This window comes from Danio aesculapii, chromosome 24, assembly GCF_903798145.1.
Source record: "Danio aesculapii chromosome 24, fDanAes4.1, whole genome shotgun sequence".
Lineage (NCBI taxonomy): Eukaryota > Metazoa > Chordata > Actinopteri > Cypriniformes > Danionidae > Danio > Danio aesculapii.
The window spans coordinates 8,102,243-8,122,354 of record NC_079458.1 but is presented as its reverse complement, the minus strand read 5'-3'; the positions used below and the strand labels follow the sequence as shown (position 1 = coordinate 8,122,354).

General features: G+C 34.7%; 1 protein-coding gene across 1 annotated transcript; it reads right to left on the bottom strand.

Moving 5' to 3' along the window:
• Window positions 1-1,115: 1,115 nt before the first annotated feature.
• Window positions 1,116-19,793, bottom strand: cdk5 (cyclin dependent kinase 5). Its single transcript, XM_056450534.1, has 12 exons — window positions 19,615-19,793; window positions 18,438-18,526; window positions 18,294-18,361; window positions 16,325-16,385; window positions 16,185-16,241; window positions 15,849-15,944; window positions 12,704-12,778; window positions 12,191-12,287; window positions 12,039-12,108; window positions 9,756-9,816; window positions 7,534-7,614; window positions 1,116-5,986 (listed from the first exon to the last, which is right to left on the bottom strand). The coding sequence occupies exons 1-12, from the start codon at window positions 19,649-19,651 to the stop codon at window positions 5,900-5,902; spliced, it is 879 nt and encodes a 292-aa protein (XP_056306509.1). The 5' UTR covers window positions 19,652-19,793; the 3' UTR covers window positions 1,116-5,899.
• Window positions 19,794-20,112: the final 319 nt, after the last annotated feature.

Sequence of the window (20,112 nt, the reverse complement as noted above, 5' to 3'; positions counted from 1 at the left end):
ATCCCTGCTGAAGAGAAAAAAAAAACTATAGAAAGTTATCATAGAAACCAGCACAGAAGCTTCCACTATAAACACCCTTAAAAACATTACAAACCATACAATTGTGACTATTTAAACCAGCATATTTTAATGGTTTCTAATGTATTGTTTTTTTAAATAGCACCAATAAGACAGAAAGTTTCCTATCGTTTTCCCCAGCAGTATTAGTTAACCCAAAATGATTATTTACAGAAGGTATTTGGAAGAATTTCTTTAAGGGCTAGTCAATGACATCCATAGTACAGAAAGCAAAAACAATGGACGTCAGTGATTACCAATACTCTTAAACAATCTTTTAATGCATTTAACAGTGCAAATAAACTCAAACATTATATCTATTATTGCCCATATTGCGTATATACCAACCCAGGCTCATTCTGATTACGTAACCCTATATACAATTCTGGAGAGAGCAAAATACGTCCCAGAAGCTACGTTTTTTCAGTTTTTGTTTTCACAAATCCACCAGAGGCTGCTGTGTGCTTTTTCAGTTCTCAAATTTCCCTCATGAGTACAATTTGCATTTGCTACTCTCGCGTAAATCCACTAGAGGCTGCCATCGACTGCAGTGTTTGACTGACCCACCCCCCCTCTTCCCTAAACCCAACCAATAGTTTTAAAAATCATCAATCGACCCACCCATCCATGTCCCTGAAGCCAACCGTAATGTTTAAAAAAAGCAACCTAGAAAAAGAAAAACCCTCGCCTGTTTTTTAACACATTTTCACCCTGTTATTTACTTGTTTTTTTTTTGGCTTTTGTATTTGTCTTACCTGATTTCCTGGAACTGTTCTTCACCAGACTCGAACCCCGTTGTTGTGGTCAACTCCACTTTGCGTCTCAAGTACGCCGACGTACATGTTGAGCTACCAGACAAACTTGTAACACTGGGAAAGCGGTCCATACGGAGGTAAGCAGGAAAAGGAACAGCATCATACCGCCCCCTAGCGTTCGTTTTAAAGACAAAATGCAGCCATACATACCTCTGGCTACATAATTCTCCAGAAATGTATACAGGGCTACATTTTCAGAATGAGCCTATGTTGACTGACACACACGCACACACACACACGACCTTTTGTTTAGAGAAAACATATTTAATAAACTGGTGCATTGTTCTTCAAATTTGACAAATCCACTGTGGGGAAATAAAATTCGATGTCTTGATGAAAAGTTGCGAACAGAGCTCTGCTACATTCCTGATATCTTGAAAGAAATATAAGCAGCACAGCTTTTTTTTTTCTACTGTCATTAATATCCTCCGTTTATGTCTCCGTAACGAATCGTATAATCATCATTAAGAAAACAAAAACTTTACACATTTGCTCAATTTCTCATGTCATAAATGGTCCCTTCCCGAGTCTTCAAATCACCTCATTTCAATATCGATTTATCACATATTACTATATGAATAAATAAACAGTGTTTAAAAATAATAATAATAATAATAAAAGTGCTATCTAAACTGTTCTAAGATAAATATATTAAACCTACTTGTTCGACTCAATAACATACAATCACCATAAAAGGCCTGGAAGTTATGATATGGATTATGTTCTCTAATGATGCACATCTACTACAGCTGATGAGAATGTGAAGCAGAAATAAGGGGAAGTTTCAGTTTTACCGTATTTCACAGACTTCAGGGCTATTTGACCTAAAATGCATGTAAATCATTTTTGTTTGGCCCGACAAATCACACAAAGTGTAACACTGGCATGCACTGAAATATGAGGCATTGTTCTTTACACACAGCTATTGCTCAGAGTCTTAAAGGCAATTCTTGTGGTCCACTAAACAAAAGACGTCTTTATAAAGGAACACTCCACTTTTTTTGTAAATAAGCTCATTTTACAACAACCTTAAAGTTATATAGTTGAGTTTTACCATTTTAAAATCCATTTAGCCGATCTCTAGCTGGCGGGAGCACTTTTAGCTTAGCTTAGCATAGATCATTGAATCGGATTGGACCATTAGTATCTCAAAATAAATAAATTAAAGTTTTGATATTTTCCTATTTAAAGCTTGACTCTTCTGTAGTTACATTGTTTATTCAGACCAACAGAAAATGAAAAGTTGGCTAGGAACTATACTCTTATTCTGGTGTAATAATCAAGGAATTTTGCAGCCGTATCATGGCTGTAGCAGGCGCAATGACATTACGCAATGCCTGAAAAAGGTTCCTTAAAAATAGCAACATTTAATTTTTCTGTCAGTCTTAATACACAATGTAACTACAAAGTCACGCTTTAAAAAGGAAAATAATCACAATAAGTCAAAATAATCTATCGAGATGCTAATGGTCTAATCTGATTCAATGATTTATGCTTAGCTAAGCAAAAAATGTTCCCACCAGACCCGGAAATCTGATGAATGGATTTTAAAAATATGGTAAAACCCAAATATTTAACTCTAGAAGAGTTGCAAAATGAGCTTATTTCCAAAAAACAAAACAAAGAACCGCTCCTTTAAAGAAACGTTTCTTTAAACGAAGAATAGGAAAACGATAACAGTGTTGTTTAAAATGACTGCTAAAATCTTGTTCAAAGAAGATTAGTCGCACAACATACTTTTTTTTTTTTTTTTTTTTTTTTTACCCTTACTGAATGTACAACACAAAACTAACACTTTTGTGTTTTGAAGGAAAAGGCTCATTTTACCACTCCACTACAGTTATACTGTTGAATTATACCATTTTTGAACCCATTCAGCTGATCTCCGAGTCTGGCGGGAGCACTTTTAGCTTATCTTAGCATAGATTATTGAATCGGATTAGACTATTAGCATCTGAAAATAAATAAACGTTTAAACGCATAAAAGTTTTGATATTTTTCCTACTTAAAGCTGGACTCTTCTGTAGTTACATTGTGTATTCAGATTGATGGAAAATAAAAAGGTGGCTAGGAACTCTACTCTCATTCTGGCATAATAATCAAGGATTTTTTTTTTATTTTGAGCGAGATGCTAATGGTCTAATCCGATTCAATGATTTATGCTAAGCTAAGCTAAAAATGTTCCCACCAGACCCAAAGATCTGATAAATGGATTTTAAAACATGGTAAAACCCAACTATTTAACTCTAGAAGAGCTGTAAAATAAGCTTATTTCCAAAAAAAATAAAAAAAAATAAAAATAAAAAAGTGTTCCTTTAAACAAAGAATAGGAAAACGCTAACGGTGTTGTTTAAAATGAATGCTAAAATCTCATTCATAGAAAAGTAGTCGCATAACATACTTTTTTTACCCTTACTGAATGTACAACAAAATTATAACACTCCATTTTTGTTTTTTTTAAGGAAAAGGCTCATTTTACTCCACTACAGTTATGCAGTTGAATTTTACCCTTTTTGAATCCATTCAGCTGATTTCTGAGTCTGTCAGGTGCACTTTTAGCGAAGCTTAGCATAGATCATTGAATCTGATTAGAACATTTGCATCTGAAAATAAAAAAAAGAATAAAAGTTCTGATATTTTTCCTATTTAAAGCTTGACTCTTCTGTAGTTACATTGCATATGCAGACTGACAGAAAATAAAAAGTTGGCTAGGAACCATACTCTCAATCTGGCGTAATAAGCAAGGAACTTTGCTGCCGTGACATATCAAGCGCAACGATATTACGCTGTGCCAGTGTGTGCTAGAACATTCTATTTTCTGCAGTCTTAGTACACAATGTAACTACAGAGGAGTCAATCTGTAAATAGGAGAATTATCAAGTCTCAACTTTTTATTTTTTTTAGCGAGATGCTAATGGTCTAATCTGATTCAATGATTTATGCTAAGCTAAGCTAAAGGTGCTCCCACCAGAGCCAGAGATCTGATGAACGAATTTTAAAAAATGTTAAAAATGGAGTCACTCTTTAAATAGGAAAATAATCAAAACTCAATTTTTTTTTGAGGGAGATGCTAATGGTCTAATCGGATTCAATGATTTATGCTAAGCTAAGCTAAAAGTGTTTGCACCAGACCCAAAGATTAGCTGAATAGATTTTTAAAAAATACTCAAACTCAGCTGTTTTAACTCTTGGACAGTTGTAAAACGAAAAAAATAAATAAAAAAAGGTGGGGTGTTCCTTTAAACGAAGAATAGGAAAACACTAACAATGTTGTTTAAAATGTATGCAAAAATCTCACTCATAGAAAATTTGTTGCACAACCTAGACTTTTTTTTTTTTTAAATGCACCCTTACTGAATGTACAACACAAATTATAAAGTGTTTTTTTCCTTAAATACTGTATATCGTAATGTGTGCTAAATCAATGATGTGCGCTGTACCTTATTACATTATAATGCTCATTTGATCTCAAGACAAAAAAAAGAAGAAATTGCTGCTTTTTGTAGTCCCCACCGCAGCGTTTTGTAAACCTTTAGAGACCTATGAAGTACATTTGGCAACTAAATGAATCATGTAGGGCCAGGACTGAAGGTTTGCGGACTAGAAGAAATGATTAGAATTTTTAGTTTACATAAGTTCACCTAAATATGAAAATATGGTCAATGTTTAAATGGATAGTTCACACAAAAAAATTTAATTGTTATAATTTAATGATCTTTCACTTGTTTAAAGCCTGTTTGAGTTTCTTTTTTGTTGAACATAAATGAAAATGTACTAAAGAATGTTGGGAAAACAGCCATTAGGTATTTTTGTTGCTACTATGGATTACCAATGGCTGCTTTTTCCAACATTTTTCAAAATATCTTCCTTTGTGTTCAACAGAGTAAAGTTAATAAGCACTTGGAGTAAATGACAAGGATTTTCTTTTATTTTTGAGTGAACTGTCCCTTTAAGACGGTCCAATGTTATGCAATTCTCTTTTTTTGTTTGGACGAACTATTATTTTAGAGAGAATTCACTCAAAAATGAAACTTTGCTGTTGAATTAATACCCTCAGGTCATCAAAGATTATCTTTTTATTTTATTTCAGTAGAACATTAAAGAAGATTTATAGACCAAACTGCGATCCTTGTTGATTCATAAAATCACAAGCAACAGATATGGAGTCAAAAATACATAAAATCAATACATCAAAATAAATAAATAATATACAGGCAAATCAAAATGTATATATGCAGCCAGACAATACATTGAAGACTTATAAAACACAATGAACCTAATAATGTTCATGAAGTCAGAAATTACAACTATTAAAGGCCCAGTTTAGCCAAAAATGAGAATTCACTCACTATTTACTCACCCTCAAGTGGTTCCAAATCTTTATGAGTTTCTTCATTCTGTTGAACACAAAATATGATATTTTGAACAACCATTGACATCCATAGTAGGAAAAACAAATATTATGGAAGTCGATGGTTACAGGTTTCCAGCATTCTTCAAAATATCTTCTTTTGTGTTCAACAGAATAAAAGTTTTGAATAGAGAGTAAATGACAGAATTTTCAGTTTTTGGTGAACTATCCCTTTATTTTATTTATTTTTTTACCTGTATGTGTTTTTTTGACTCCCAAAGTGCTGTTAAACTTTGATTTGTATTTTATAAATCACCCAATGACCACAGTTTCAGCTAAAATACACATTTAATAATAAAGAAACACATCAAATTCAGTTTTGGGTGAACTATCCCTTTAAGACCATAGAAACAATATAAAGGTCTTTTTGGAGATTTGTGCAGAATAACAGCAGCACACTCTACATTAGAGAGAAAGAGAGTGACTATTATAATCATATATCTGTATGATCAAATCATAACCATAATTACTAATGGAGGAGTGTCTGGTGGTCCCTCTGTTATCCTATAGTGAAAGCAGAAGCTGAGGGGGGGCGGGGGTGGGGGGTTCAGGAGGTAAAACTGGCCTGTCTGTGTTCCTACATGATGATTTGGAGATCAGTTTTTGTTTTGTTTTTTTATGGTGGGCAGAATTCAGCAAAGTAAGGGTGCTGTAGAGCTTCTTCTGCTGAAATTCGCTGTACTGGATTGCATTTCAGAAGATTCTGGAAAAAAAAGCCAAAAATGCTAACATTTAGCTAAACCATGAATCATGAAATACACTTTAGCCCTCATATGAAATTGTAATTATTTTTGAAATATTTCACAAATGCAACATTTTCAACACATTTTTAATCTTGATAGTATTAATAACTCATTTTAATAACTCATTTCTTTGTCTTTGCCATGATGACAGTACATATTATTTTACTAGATATTTTTCAAGATATTAGTATTCAACTTAAAGTGACATTTAAAGGATTACCTACGATATTTAGGCAAGTTGTGTTAATTAGGTATGTTATTGGATAACAGTGGTTTGTTATGTAGACAATAAAAAAGGGGGCTAATAAGATATAAGTCCTTAAAACTGCTTTTATTCCAGCCAAAATAAAAGAAATAAGACTTTCTCCAGAAGAAAAAAGGAAATACTGTAAAAATTCCTTGTTAGAAATATATTTATAAAAGTATATATATACCTGAAATATTAGTTCCCCTGTTTATTTTTCCCCCCAATTTCTGTTTAACAGAAAGAGTTTTTTTCAACACATTGCTAAACATAATAGTTTGAATAACTCATTTCTAATAACTGATTTATTTTATCATGGTGACAGTAAATAATATTTGACTATATATTTATCAAGACACTTCAATACAGCTTAAAGTGACATTTAAAGGCTTAACTAGGTTAATTAGGTTAACTAGGCAGGTTAGGGTAATTAGGCAAGTTATTGTATAATGATGCTACTATGATGTTCTGTAGACCATCAAAAAATATGGCTTGAAGGGGCTAATAATATTGACCTAAAATGATTTTGAAAAAATGTAAAACTGCTTTTATTCTAGCTGAAATAAAACAAATAAGACTTTCTCTAGAAGAAAAAAATATTATCAGACATACTGAAAATTCCCTTGCTCTGTTAAACATAATTTGGGAAATATTTAAAAAGAAATTCAAAGGAGGGCTAATAATTCTGACTTCAACTATATATATATATATTTGCCCTATCAAAAACAATAATTATAACTGAATATATTTAATAATACAATAATTTAATAATTAAAAAAATACAAATATTTTAGATATTAATAAGCTCTTCTTGTATCCATACACTCTTTCAAACATAAACTTTCTTTAAAATAAATAAATAAACAAATGTTTTATAACTATAATAAACTAAATCAAAGCACAACAGTCTGTCCAGGTCTGTCCTCAGCAGTAAATACATAGAGCACTTTTAAACAAATGTTATTGTAAGGAAAATATTAAACCATTATGGTCAATAGAAAGTTTAATAAAAAAGTAAATAGATAATAAAAAGTTTAAAGTTTTATTGAGCTGGGTTGTTGGTGATCGTATGAGTGTTAATGGCCAGATTGAGTAGCTAAACATGAGTAAAGTTACAAAAATTTTTTTTTTAAAAAGACCTCCAACACAATATTTCAGTAAATTTAAGAGTTTTTAAGGCCTAACATTTAGATTTTGAGATAAGACGTTAAGACTTTTTAAGACCCCACAGACACCCTGGATATCATAATGAAAATAAGATACCTGTAGTAAATCTCTGCCGGTGCTGCTGAGTTTCGGCACGACGTTCACAAGTGATGTAGTAGCTGGATACATCGGGTACGGCTATTGAAATATCAAATAAATATTAAAAAAAACAATATATACATAAATTAAAAACATATGCAGCCAATTACTGAGTACAGTGGTCCCTCGTTAATCACAGGAGTTACCTTCTAAAATAACCTAAAATCCATGATGTAGTCAGCTTTATTTTTTACAATTATTATAGATGTTTTAAAGGGCACCATTTTGACCCCTTTTTCAAGATTTAATTAGTATTTTGTGTCTCCAGAATGTGTCTAAAGTTTCAGCTCAAAACAGTCATCAGATCATTTATTACACCTTTATAATTTTCTGCTCTGACCACATTGTAGCTGTATTTGTTGCCTGTGCCTTTAATGCTAGTTCTCCCTGCCCACCATTCTCATACATCTGTCAGAGTGTGCCTCAATCTCCGCCTCAGCTGGATCAGATAAACAGCAGTGACAGACATGAAGACAGAAGATCTCACGTAACGTTTGTGAGAATTACTACAGTGAGAACTTTCCCAATCATTATTTGATGTGTTTGTTGTGGAGTTAATTTAAGCCTTTCTGCAATGATGAGTCACACACGATGCGGTTACAAAAATCACGCACACACACAGCAGAGACACACACAGCGCGCGTGTTTAACTTTGCAGTGTTTTTGCACGGCAAATGTGACAGGATACACATTAATATCCACTGCTGTATGGACATCCGTTATGTTGATATACAAAATAAACCTGATTAAAGTTTATAAACTGGGATTGAAGCATCTTCTACTACAATTGTTCTGACACGTGGCTGTGCTGATAAAGTAAAATCGCTGTTATTCATTACAAACATGCACTGTTTTAAAACCGTTTTAAACTTGTAAAACTGATTCTTGATCACATTTGATGATGATTGATGATCACAGAGAGCTGAACAGATCTTTTAATCCCGGTTGCTTTGCGCACGTCCTGTCTTTTTGATATGATTATACGAGTTACAACAAAGACATGATAATACGCGGCTGTCAATCAATTTGGTGGGCGGGGAAATCGCACTCCTACATCATGTTGCGGTCGGCCTCAAAATGGGAGGGATTTGGATCCTAATTTAACATCAGGAAATTGTGTTTCTATCACTCCAATATGCCTGTGGACACACTATACCTGCACAAAGTTCTGTCCAAACAGCTAACAAAAGATGATTTTCATCATAGGTGTCCTTTAAAGGTTGTAAAACCCCTCACAACACATTTTATAGTTTTCTCAGACAGGCATTAACATTTTTCCTGCAGTCACTGATCCTCAAATCTAAAGCAGACTCCATCCTTACGATGGTCTTCTTGTGGGCAGTTCCACCTTTGTTGAAACTTATTGCTACTGTCGTGTTATTGCTACTGTTAGCATCTTCCTCTGCCTTTTGGGTGCTACCACAGGTGCCTGACGTTGACGGTGCAGAACGTGTGGGGTTTGTTGGGAGAAAACTTGCAAACATACTTCAAAAGTCACACTGCTAGCGAACGAAGATTTATGTAAATCTGGCAAGCTGAACGCATTCTGTACTGTACAGGAGACGCGGCATGGAGGAGATGGTCTACAGCCAATCAGGACACGGAACACAATGCACTAGTCAGGATACAGAACACAACGTGCTGTAAACAAAAAAGCGTCAAATTCTACAAAAAAAAAAATCAGCGAAACTTTGAGGCCGTGAAAGATAAACCGCATTATAGCAAAGACTCTAGAATACACAAGACGTGTCACTTGCATCTTTTTGAATGGTGAAAATTGTAACGGTCAATATGGTGAAAAAAGCCCCGCCCACTAATACAAGAGCCAATAATTGATCACTATTTGGTGAATAAAGACCACCTTCTAGTACAGGAGCCAATCATCGATCACTAGATTGACGATAATCCGGAGGAGGGGCTCGAGCCAGATGTGAGTTTCTGCAGAATGTGTGTGATTTGGCTGTTTAGAAATGAAACTAAAGACAGTTGTTAATTAATGTTATTGGTGATTCCTATACTGCCCGAGAGGTGTTTCAAAAACGGTCTCCCAGTGAAATGACTTGGCTTAAAGGGACTTTGGTTATAGCGAGGGACCACTGTATTTCTCAAAATGATCACTCCTGTGCACATTTCCCATGTTACTGTGCGCAGTATGTTTTTCAGACAGGTGAATGACTTACCTTATAATCTGGAAGTTTATTCATAGTCTGCCACTGTTCTTCTGTTGGCGTTCCCAGCAATGTGGCAGAATGTTAAAGTTAATCATGCAGGTTATTATTATTAAAACTACCACCACTCACCCTTTATTAATGTGCCTACTTTTAGCAACAAGCTTGGCAACATAATTATATTACTTGGCAGAGGAATTATGAAGAAAAATGCAAATGTAAGCCAAAAGTGGGACTTGTTGCCATGGTAACCTACTGAAATACACTTCAGTTGAATCACTTAAAATAAATAAATAATATATATGTTGAAATAGAATAGTAAAAACCTAAATAACAACTTGAGGTAATACACACAAATTTACATATACATGCATACAGTGGGGGAAATAAGTATTGAACACGTCACCATTTTTCTCAGAAAACACATTTCTAAAAGAGCTGTAGACTTTAAATATTCCCCAGATGTTGGTAACAACCAAAGAAATCCATGTATGCAAAGAAAACTAAACTAATTAGTTTACAAATGAAGTTGTGTTGAATTAAATTAAATGACGCAGGGAAAAAGTATTGAACACATGAAGAAAGGGAGGTATAGAAAGGCAGTGAAAGCCCAGACAGCAACTGAAATCTCCCAGTAGTTCTTCAGCAACCCTCTGCCCTTCGGGAAAAAAAAACATGACTTCTTTCCCCCACTGTACATATAAAGAGTTCAGATGCAAAACCCTCTAAATCCATCAGACCCTCTTTCTTGTAAATGAGTATTTTCTCTCAGGTTCCTCTGATTAGGTTCAGAAGTTTCATTTTATATGTAATAAGGTTATTAGCTAGTAAATAAAATACCTTTTTTCATAAATGTCACTTTAGACAATTCTTTGGTTTTTAAGAAGGTAGATTTTCTTTTGCGTTAAAACCTGCTAAATCCACTTGTGCTTCCACTAAATCCAGTTGAAAAATAACTAAAGATGCATTTAGAAATTATTTTACCAAATATAAACATTACACAAACCACCTGAAATTAAAAATACATAAATCTTTCAAGTAAGTGGCGGTTCATTCCGCTGTGGCGATCCCTGATAAATCAAGCCGAAGGAAATGAATGAATGAAATCTGTCAAGTGAATCAGGTCAATTTTTGATATTTGGATGTAAACTTAATTCAAGTAGAACAATGTAAACATTGTAAACTAAGCTTGGTAGATTCAAATAATGTAGCTAGTGTAAAATGAACAGAGCAAAACATTACGATAAAAAAAAAAAAGGTTTTGAAGCGTGTAAACATTAAAGTGAATAAAAACATATTTCCCTTACCCACAGCAATCAGAACATGCTATATGCAAAATACAAATACTATAAAAATATTATCAACTCAAATATTTTGGTGTACTACAAGAACAGAGCAAAACACTGAGAAACATTAATATCTGTGCAATGTCAATTTATATAAAAGCTTACCAGACATATAGTAATATAAATAATGTTTAGTTTTATGCATTATATTTATCTTTAAAAAATAGCTTACATTAGCTAATAAAACACAGGCTACTGTGCAAAAAAGCGATGTCTCTCATTCATTCATCCTCACCATACTCAAGGTCTTGATCGTAACATCTCTTTTTCGTCTCTTCTGTTTATGTCATAGCATCCATGTGAAAAGAGTGACATCTTGTTTAACTTCACCTTTCATCAAATGGAGTTGCTGTTTAACCTATAGTGTATTGGACTCAAAGTAGCATCGTAAACCTTATGACTGCATGTTACACTTTCGACTGTACAATGTTTACTTTTTTCTTATAATGCAGAGTTTTGAGGTAAGTGACGTTTTCATTTGCCATTCAGTGGCAGTAAGACAGGCTCATCCAGTTCATCAAACTCCATCTTTTAAAATCTAAATCGAAAGTGGAATGTGGGTCTCCTCATAAGAGCCGGCGTATCAGCGCGCTGCTACATTGAAAACATATGATTCGATTGGCGCCTTCTGATTGGTTCTTGGGATATAGCGGCTTTTGTTGTCAAAGGCAAGTGGCATTTAGAGGCGTTTGCAAGCTAACTGTTATTTCTGAATGAGCTGATGTTGCGATTTAGATGATTTGAAGCAAAAATATTTGTTAATTGTGTACTACGTGCCTAAAGCATTCCCTCAATGTCTATCTCATTTTTGGCGGAAGTAGCATTTAGCGGCTTTGCATCTGAACTCTTCATATTATATATATATATATATATATATATATATATATAAAACGGCAGTACGGTTTTATCTATTTGAATCTTAAAAGGATCATCTGTGTGTAAAGGATATCTAAAGATCCTCTTTAGCTGATCGTCCACATCGTTACCAGGAAATAAAGGCCGTCCTGCATTTGCCAGTTCTATTAAAAAAAAGAAAATAATAATTTATATACTACAGTTATTATCATTATTACAAAACAATAAAATAGTGTTTTGTTGTACCTGCAAATATACAGCCTGCAGACCACATGTCAATAGAGGTAGAGTAGAGTTTAGCACCAAACAGCACATCTGGAGGCCTGTACCACAACGTCACCACCTGAACAAACCAACAAAAAGACTAAAGCTGCTATAGTCTACATGAACAGGAAGTTACTGAGACTTTTGAGTATGCTGATGTACTTCCATCTGAAACTGAATATTAAGTAGGGGACGGTGCTTTCTTATTGTGCATCATTCCCTCATAGCAAACTAAACGTAATAGGGGAGTGGTTAAGGATATTGTGGCTGAAGCTGTCAAACTGCGAAAGAGCCAATCCAAACACAGAAATAAATGCTCAGACTTTGATTGAAGAGTACCAAAACAGACTTATTTGTTCAGTGGATTAACTTGCATGGATTAATTTTTAACCAAAAGAACAACAATCTGCGCTAGCAAAATAAACATTGTAAATTTGGATTTCATGCTGACTTGGAAAAAAAAAGAGCAATCTATAGAAAAGTGGCGTCTCTGACCTCTGCAGAATAACAGCGTACAGGGATCCCAAACGCTCTGGCCAAGCCGAAATCAGCCAGTTTCAGTTCCCCGTTCTGAAGACAACACAACAATACAGAATTAAAGAGAAAGTGCTTTTATTAGCAAAGCAGAAATAAAGCAAAATCAAATGTGATTACAGTGCCCTACACGCAGTGTTGGGATTAATTACTTACAAAGTTACTTTAAGGGTAAATTAATCACGGTTACTTAAACTACACTTACCTTAAATACAGTATATAAAGTCCACAGTTCTGTGTAAATCAACTAAGAGAAGTAATTGTATTTGAATAATTCTATTTTTAAACTAAAGGAGGATACATTAAGTCCGCATATCATTAAGAAAACAATTAATTCAGTCAGAAATTTGTCTATGACAATATATGCTATAAACTTAGAAAAAGCAGAGTAATTGTATGTATGTATGTACATACATTTATACAATCGTTCTGCCTGGTTCTCGAATCTGATAGCCATGAGATATTAAAGCAATATCAGCACTTGTACAGCCTCTTTACCCGTGTTTATTACTTCACCCACACTTGGACTAAAGAGGGACTAAACAACTCACTACAGTTTGACAAATATTGCAGCTGTTGGACAACATAAAGGACTTCTGAGGCTTTTTTTAGTTGAGAATGTAGTTGTTTAGATTGCAACTATGCAGTTTATTTATAAGGATAGTGCCTATTTTAAATATTTAAAATTTCTGAGATACAGTCGGCATCCATCAGCCTGTCATACTGAGCAGAGCAAAGATGGTTGACATTCCGCCACAAGATGACGACAGACACTGCATAATAAGTCCTTAGGGGAGGAAAAACTAAGTGCGAGTTCAAACTACAGCTGATCAAATCATTACAGAACAGGTAAGTGACATAAGCTGATCTCTCACATTTGTATGTTGTAGTGCTGTATTTATACCATAGTATAGTTAGTAGTTAGAAGGGGATAATCAACTTTCATCAAATTTGTCCAAAAATGATTGATTTTAGGACACTTAAATTTTGATTTCTTTTTTAAATGAAGCTTAAATGCCCCCTTGACTCAAATTAAAAGCAATTTACAAGTTTAACTTCCAGTCTTTAAGCTTTCAGATTTATATGAATTCAAGTCATTGTATAGAGTCAAGTAATTAAAATCATTCAGCTACTTTTTAGAGTAAGTAATTTGAATGTAAAGTAATTTAAATGCTATTTTATTCATTTAATTAGTATTTATAATCTTATTTAAGTAACTTACCCAACACTGCCTACACTAATACAGGCAACTTTGGTAGAAATGAGAAAAAAAAAGTGGGAAAAATGTGGACCTTTTGCCTTTTTCCTCAAAGGGCCACGAAACCCCCCGTTTTAGCAGGGTGTTTTCACAAGTCTAGTTTGGGAAAAAGTCTGGTAAGTGGGTTTGTCCAGCTCTGTTTAGGTGGGAGTGTCGAGGGAGGGAAAGAAGGGAGGTTTCTGTTTGGGCACGCGCTGATTTTTACATAGGCAAAACAAACACACAGACGCAGAGGAGAAAGACAGTGACTGTGTTTACATGGACATTAGTAATCGAATGCATTGTTAAATCATTAATTTGTCGACTTTAACTGCAGTTTGGCACTTTCACTTTCATTCAGGAACATTTCCTGCATGTCCCCGTGACAAACCAGATATTGCATACGAGGAACTTCTGGAAGAGTGCAGTTTTAATGGAAGGTTTGATACCGCACGTCATATAAGAGAAAAAAACGACCGCATTTCTCTGTAACTTAGCTGCACTCGGTAGGCAGCGTCAAAAAGCTGTGTGTGTAGACTATCCTGTCACAAAACGTAGCGAAAATCCTACCTGATGGTAATAGTTTGATTGTGGTGTTTACGTGTACACTCGGAGAGCAGCATTAGCGCAGCATACAGCGGATCTTTCAGTCCATAATATTGCAGTGATATTAATGTACTGTAAACTTAGTAACTCCGAACTAATTTTGACAAAAGTATGTCTTTAAAAACTGAAAGAGTACTACTGACGATACAAACTAACTTAGCCATCTGAATAAACAAACAAAGACCACTGATCGCTTACTTACCAAAGCTGTCGAGACAAGGCAATCAACACCAACTGGAACCGCATCTTTTTTTAAAGGAGACGAGCAGCAAATCGGAATTGCACCATTTTCAGATGCGAAAAGCTCTCCAGTAAAAAATGTTCCTTGTGTACAAAAAAAAATGTACAAACGTATTTCTGTCGCATGTACTGTAATCCACACGTGAGTCCAGTTGCTCTCTCATAGCAGAAAACGAAAACAAAACCTTTGTTGCAGCACATTAATAAACGCAACACTGACAACCTGTGTCTCCAAACAATTCTTCTTCCACTTGTTTTGGCAACACAACGCAGCGTCCCTCTGCAGTCTGAACACTGTAACGGGTAAAAACAGTCTACGAAGCTATCATGCATATTAATGAAGTTGCACCGCATACACAATAGAGCGCGCTGATTTGTTTGAACCAAGTCTTTCTCATGAATTAATGCTGCACACTCAGAGATGTCACGATGTACTCCCAGGTACAGACGTCCACTCTCCATGCTGGATTACACACAAGGATCTAATCGGCGTGACGCAGCTTCAAAAATTCATTTCAAACCGGAAGAACGAATTTGCTCGAAGTAACGCAAAAACAACCAATATTCACTTTTTTTGTGAAATATTTGTGTCCTAATAGTGTTTTTAGCAGCGTGGGACACATATATGACTGTCAACAGCTCAAATAGTGTGTTTTGGTGTTTCGTGACCCTTTAAAATATTAACAACGAAACAAATGAAGAGGCTTGAGTTTGTTTTTGGATGAGAGTAGAGCACATGCTTTTTTTCTTGAAACACTTTCAAATAAGTTACTGACATCACATTGTAGTTTTGGAGACTTCCTGATCTCTATACCTAGCTAACTTCTGCAGTTCTCAAAATAATACAAATAAATTTTTTCACAGCCTGTTTTGTTCACGCTTACCAAAGTGTCAGTATTAGTGGAGGGCACTATATATAGTCATATATAACACAAACAAACCACATCTCATGACACAAAGCATGAATAACGAAGATGAGTGTCGAAGTGTTGAATCTCAGGCATGTTTTGTTGATTGACTCACTCTGTTGATGAGCAGGTTTTGTGGTTTAAGGTCTCGGTGGAGAACATTTCTGCTGTGGCAGAAGGCAAGACCCTTCAACAGCTGGTACATAAAAGACTGTAAAGACAGAAGAATAAATACTGTATTATCTGACGCCTCAAATATTAAAAATCTCACCTCTGATATATTATTTTAAGGGATTCATGTAATGTATTTTATTTAATGCCATTTCAGCAACCAAGGCTAATTTCATGGGAAGAACATTTCAATAATAAATATACAATTAATAACAACAAACAAATTAATACATACATTAATTTAGGGATTCATAGATTAAAAACATAAATAAAATCAAACCTTGACGATCTCTGGATCCAAGTCACCATTACAGCTGTCAAAGTATTTCTTTAAATCCTGTTAAATAGACAAAAATAGATGTTACAAAAAGAAAAAAATGATGATAATAAAAAATAAAGCAGATATGATGACGGTCTTACCTGATCACAGTATTCAAACACTAATGTGAGTTTCTTATCACTGTGAAGGACGTCATGTAACCTGTAGGAGGGAAAAAAAAGTGTAGTTAATGCAGCATTTTTATTTCATTATCAAGATCAATAGTTATTTTAAAATGCTTCTTTAAAAAAAATATTTGAAGGTCAATTTCATACGCTACAAGACATCTGTATTTCATCCTTAATTATTTATATCAATAAGAAAATGATGATCGAAACTGATTTTATATGGTTAAATATATTTTTTTAAAGTCAATACAAAATATCCATCACCGTTTATTGATAACAATAAACATTTTTATAACCCCTGTTAATTTACATCAATAGTTATTTTTAATTAACCAATTGATGTGAATAGCGATTATATCAGAAATGTTTATTGTTATTAATAAATGGAGATACAGTAGATATTTTATTTTTAAAAATTGGTATCTTTAAACACAATACCACAGATTTTTTTTAAATATGGTTCATATAATACATTATTCAATAATACATAAATAAACAGATAGACAGTTAATTTTAAAAAACCCAAATAATATACTTCACTTTAAAATTGTATGGTCATACATGGTCAAAAAAAAAAAAAAAAAATACACAATTCCACAAAATAAGTCACATATTTACATACAGTCGCCAGCCACTTTACTAGGTTTCTAGTACCGTGTTGGATCCCCTTTTGCCTTTAGAACTGCCTTAATCCTTCGTGGCATAAATTCAACAAGGTGCTGGAAATATGCCTCAGATTTTGGTCCATATTGACATGATAGCATCACGCAGTTGCTGCAGATTTGTCAGCTGCACATCCATGATGCGAATTTCCTGTTCCACCACATCCCAAAGGTGCTCTATTGGATTGAGTTCTGATGACTATGGAGGCCATTTGAGTACAGTGAACTCATTGTCATGTTTAAGAAACCAGTCTGAGATGATTTGCACTTATGACATGGCACGTTATTCTGCTGGAAGAAGAAGATGGGTACACTGTGGTCATAAAGGGATGGACATGATCAGCAACAATACTCAGGTAGGCTGTGGCATTGACACAATGCTCAATTGGTACTAATGGGTCCAAAGTGTGCCAAGAAAATATTCCCCACACAATTACACCACCACCAGGCTGAACTGTTGATACTAGGCAGAATGGACCATGCTTTCATTTGTTGACGCCAATTCTTACCCTACCAGCCGAGTGTTGCAGCAGAAATTGAGACTCATCAGAACAGGCAACGTCTTTCCAACCTTCTATTGTCAAATTTTGGTGAGCCTGTGTGAATTGTAGCCTCAGTTTCCTGTTCTTAGCTAACAGGAGTGGCACCTGGTGTGGTCTTCTGCTGCTGTAGTCCATCTGCCTCAAGGTTGGTCGTGTTGTGTGTACAGAGATGCACTTCTCCAGACCTCGGTTGTAACAAGTGGTTATTTGGGTTACTGTTGCCTTTCTATCAATGATAGAACCAGTGTGGCCATTCTCCTCTGACATCAATCAGGCATTTTCACGCACAGAACTGCCACTCACTGGATATTTTCTCTTTTTTTTGGTTCATTCTATGTAAATGTGAAATGTTAGGCATGAAAATCCCAGTAGATCAGCAGTTTCTGAAATACTCAGACCAGCCAGACTCAGACTCAGACCAGCAACCATGCCACATTCAAAGTCACTTAAATCCCCTTTCTTCCCTGTTCTGATGCTCAGTTTCAACTGCAGCAGATCGTCTTGACCAGGTCTACATGCCTAAATGCATTGAGTTGCTGCCATGTGATTGGCTGATTACAAATTTGCGTTAACGAACAGTTGGACAGGTGTTCCTAATAAAGTGGCCAGTGAGTGCAGATTACAACCAATAGCGCCACATCAATAACAATAAAATATTTACAAAATTGGAAATATAACTGTCAGTTCAATGCACATTGTTAGTTCAAACATGCTATTAATAACAATAAAACAACATACCTTACAATGTTTTTATGCTTCAATTCTTTCAGGAGGCAAATTTCTCGTAAAGCTGAACTTGGAACGCCCTGTAATAAAAGGAGAATTTTAATATTTTTAATATAACTATTATTATTATTCTCATTTCAGCATCGTCGTCTTTACCTCATCATCATCGTCCAGCCGGACTCGTTTGAGGGCCACAATCTCGTGGGTTTCTCTGTTTTTAGCCTTGAAAACGGTACCATATGTACCTGAAGACAGAGTACAACAGAATAAAACAAAAACCGTGCTTTAGTATATGAAGACTGTCATTTAAATTGGGTATAAATTATGTAAAAATAAAAATAAAGACTGAGGATCTTATGATACATGTTATCTTTCACATCAAACGTCACTCTATGGCACAGACCAATCATTATTGTTTGTTTTATGGTTGTAGCTAGAAGTGATACAGCTGCGGTCAGTATTATTTATTACGCATGAATTTTATTTTGTTATCACCTACTCACCACCCTCACAGTGATCTAAAAACAGTGATTACACAGAGTATGATTCATATTATTTATTAAAATTACCCATTAATTGTATTTTATTAACGTTTACCCCCACCTCAACCCTAAACCTAACCCTCACAGTAATGTAAAAATATTATTTATTGTTGTACAGAGTCACAAACATTATGCTATACTGATGTTAGTATCCGCTTTTTGATTCACACCTCAGTTTTTTTTTTACTAAATTCAATCCAAATAAATAGATATAATTTTATTAGTACATTTAGTTTTGTTTAATTAAATGCGACCCAAATAAATTCATATTATACTTGGTATATTTTCATTACACAACTATCTATAAAATATGACAATTACCGTACTATAATGTAAATACAACTCAAAGGTAGAAAGACAAGCCGATTTTAAGCCTCCGTGCGCCCCCTAGAGGGGAACACACTTTACGTGTCATCATGGCTCCCAACATTTGCTGAATCAAAGAAAACCCTGCTAATGTTGTTAGTTACAATGAATTACCAATCGACGTGATAACAAATCACCACTTTAACTGCTTATTTCTCTTAATAACAACGATAGTGTCATTTAGCAGGTGTATAAGGTGTGCTGTTTTATCCGATTCAAAGCCAGCTGCATCAAAATCAGCTCGATCTCCACAGATTAGACTTTTAAGCTTCAGTTCACAAGCTTAAAAGGGCACAAATGCACTGCAGACTGACAGACGTTTGACGTTTTATGACATCAAACCTTCGTGATTGTTAATAGTGGCTACATAAATCTCCAATGTAACGTTAGCTTCAGACATTCAGGCCAGACAGTGCTTTACTCACCCTCTCCTATCTTCTCCAGCTTCTCATACTTTTGCATGGTTTCAGCCAGTTATTAAAGCGTCCTGGCTGTTCGTTTTTTCTACCAATTAAAAGCAGGGTTTTAATTGTACCGCTTTATTAATGTCGTTTTTTTATCAACAAGGGGCGTAGTACGCAATGTGAAGAGAGAAGAGCTGCAAGATGGCGACCCGCTGAGACGCGCTTCAAAATAAAAGTACCAAATCACAGCTAGTGTTTTTCAGCCAATCACAAACTTCCGGTGAAAGCTTAATGTAACTATTTTCAATTTCATACGATTCCTTTTACAGCATCGGTGTTGTAATATAGTTACAATACATTCAGTTAAATAGACTTAAGCATTCATTTAGTAGTTTGTGCATAAAAGGAGATAAGACCGCTTGCACAGTCAGGATCAACAGGCTAGCGCAGAAACTCCATTGAAATTACAGAAGTAAAATAAACTGTAATATTTAAAAGACAATGTGGGCGGAAATGGAA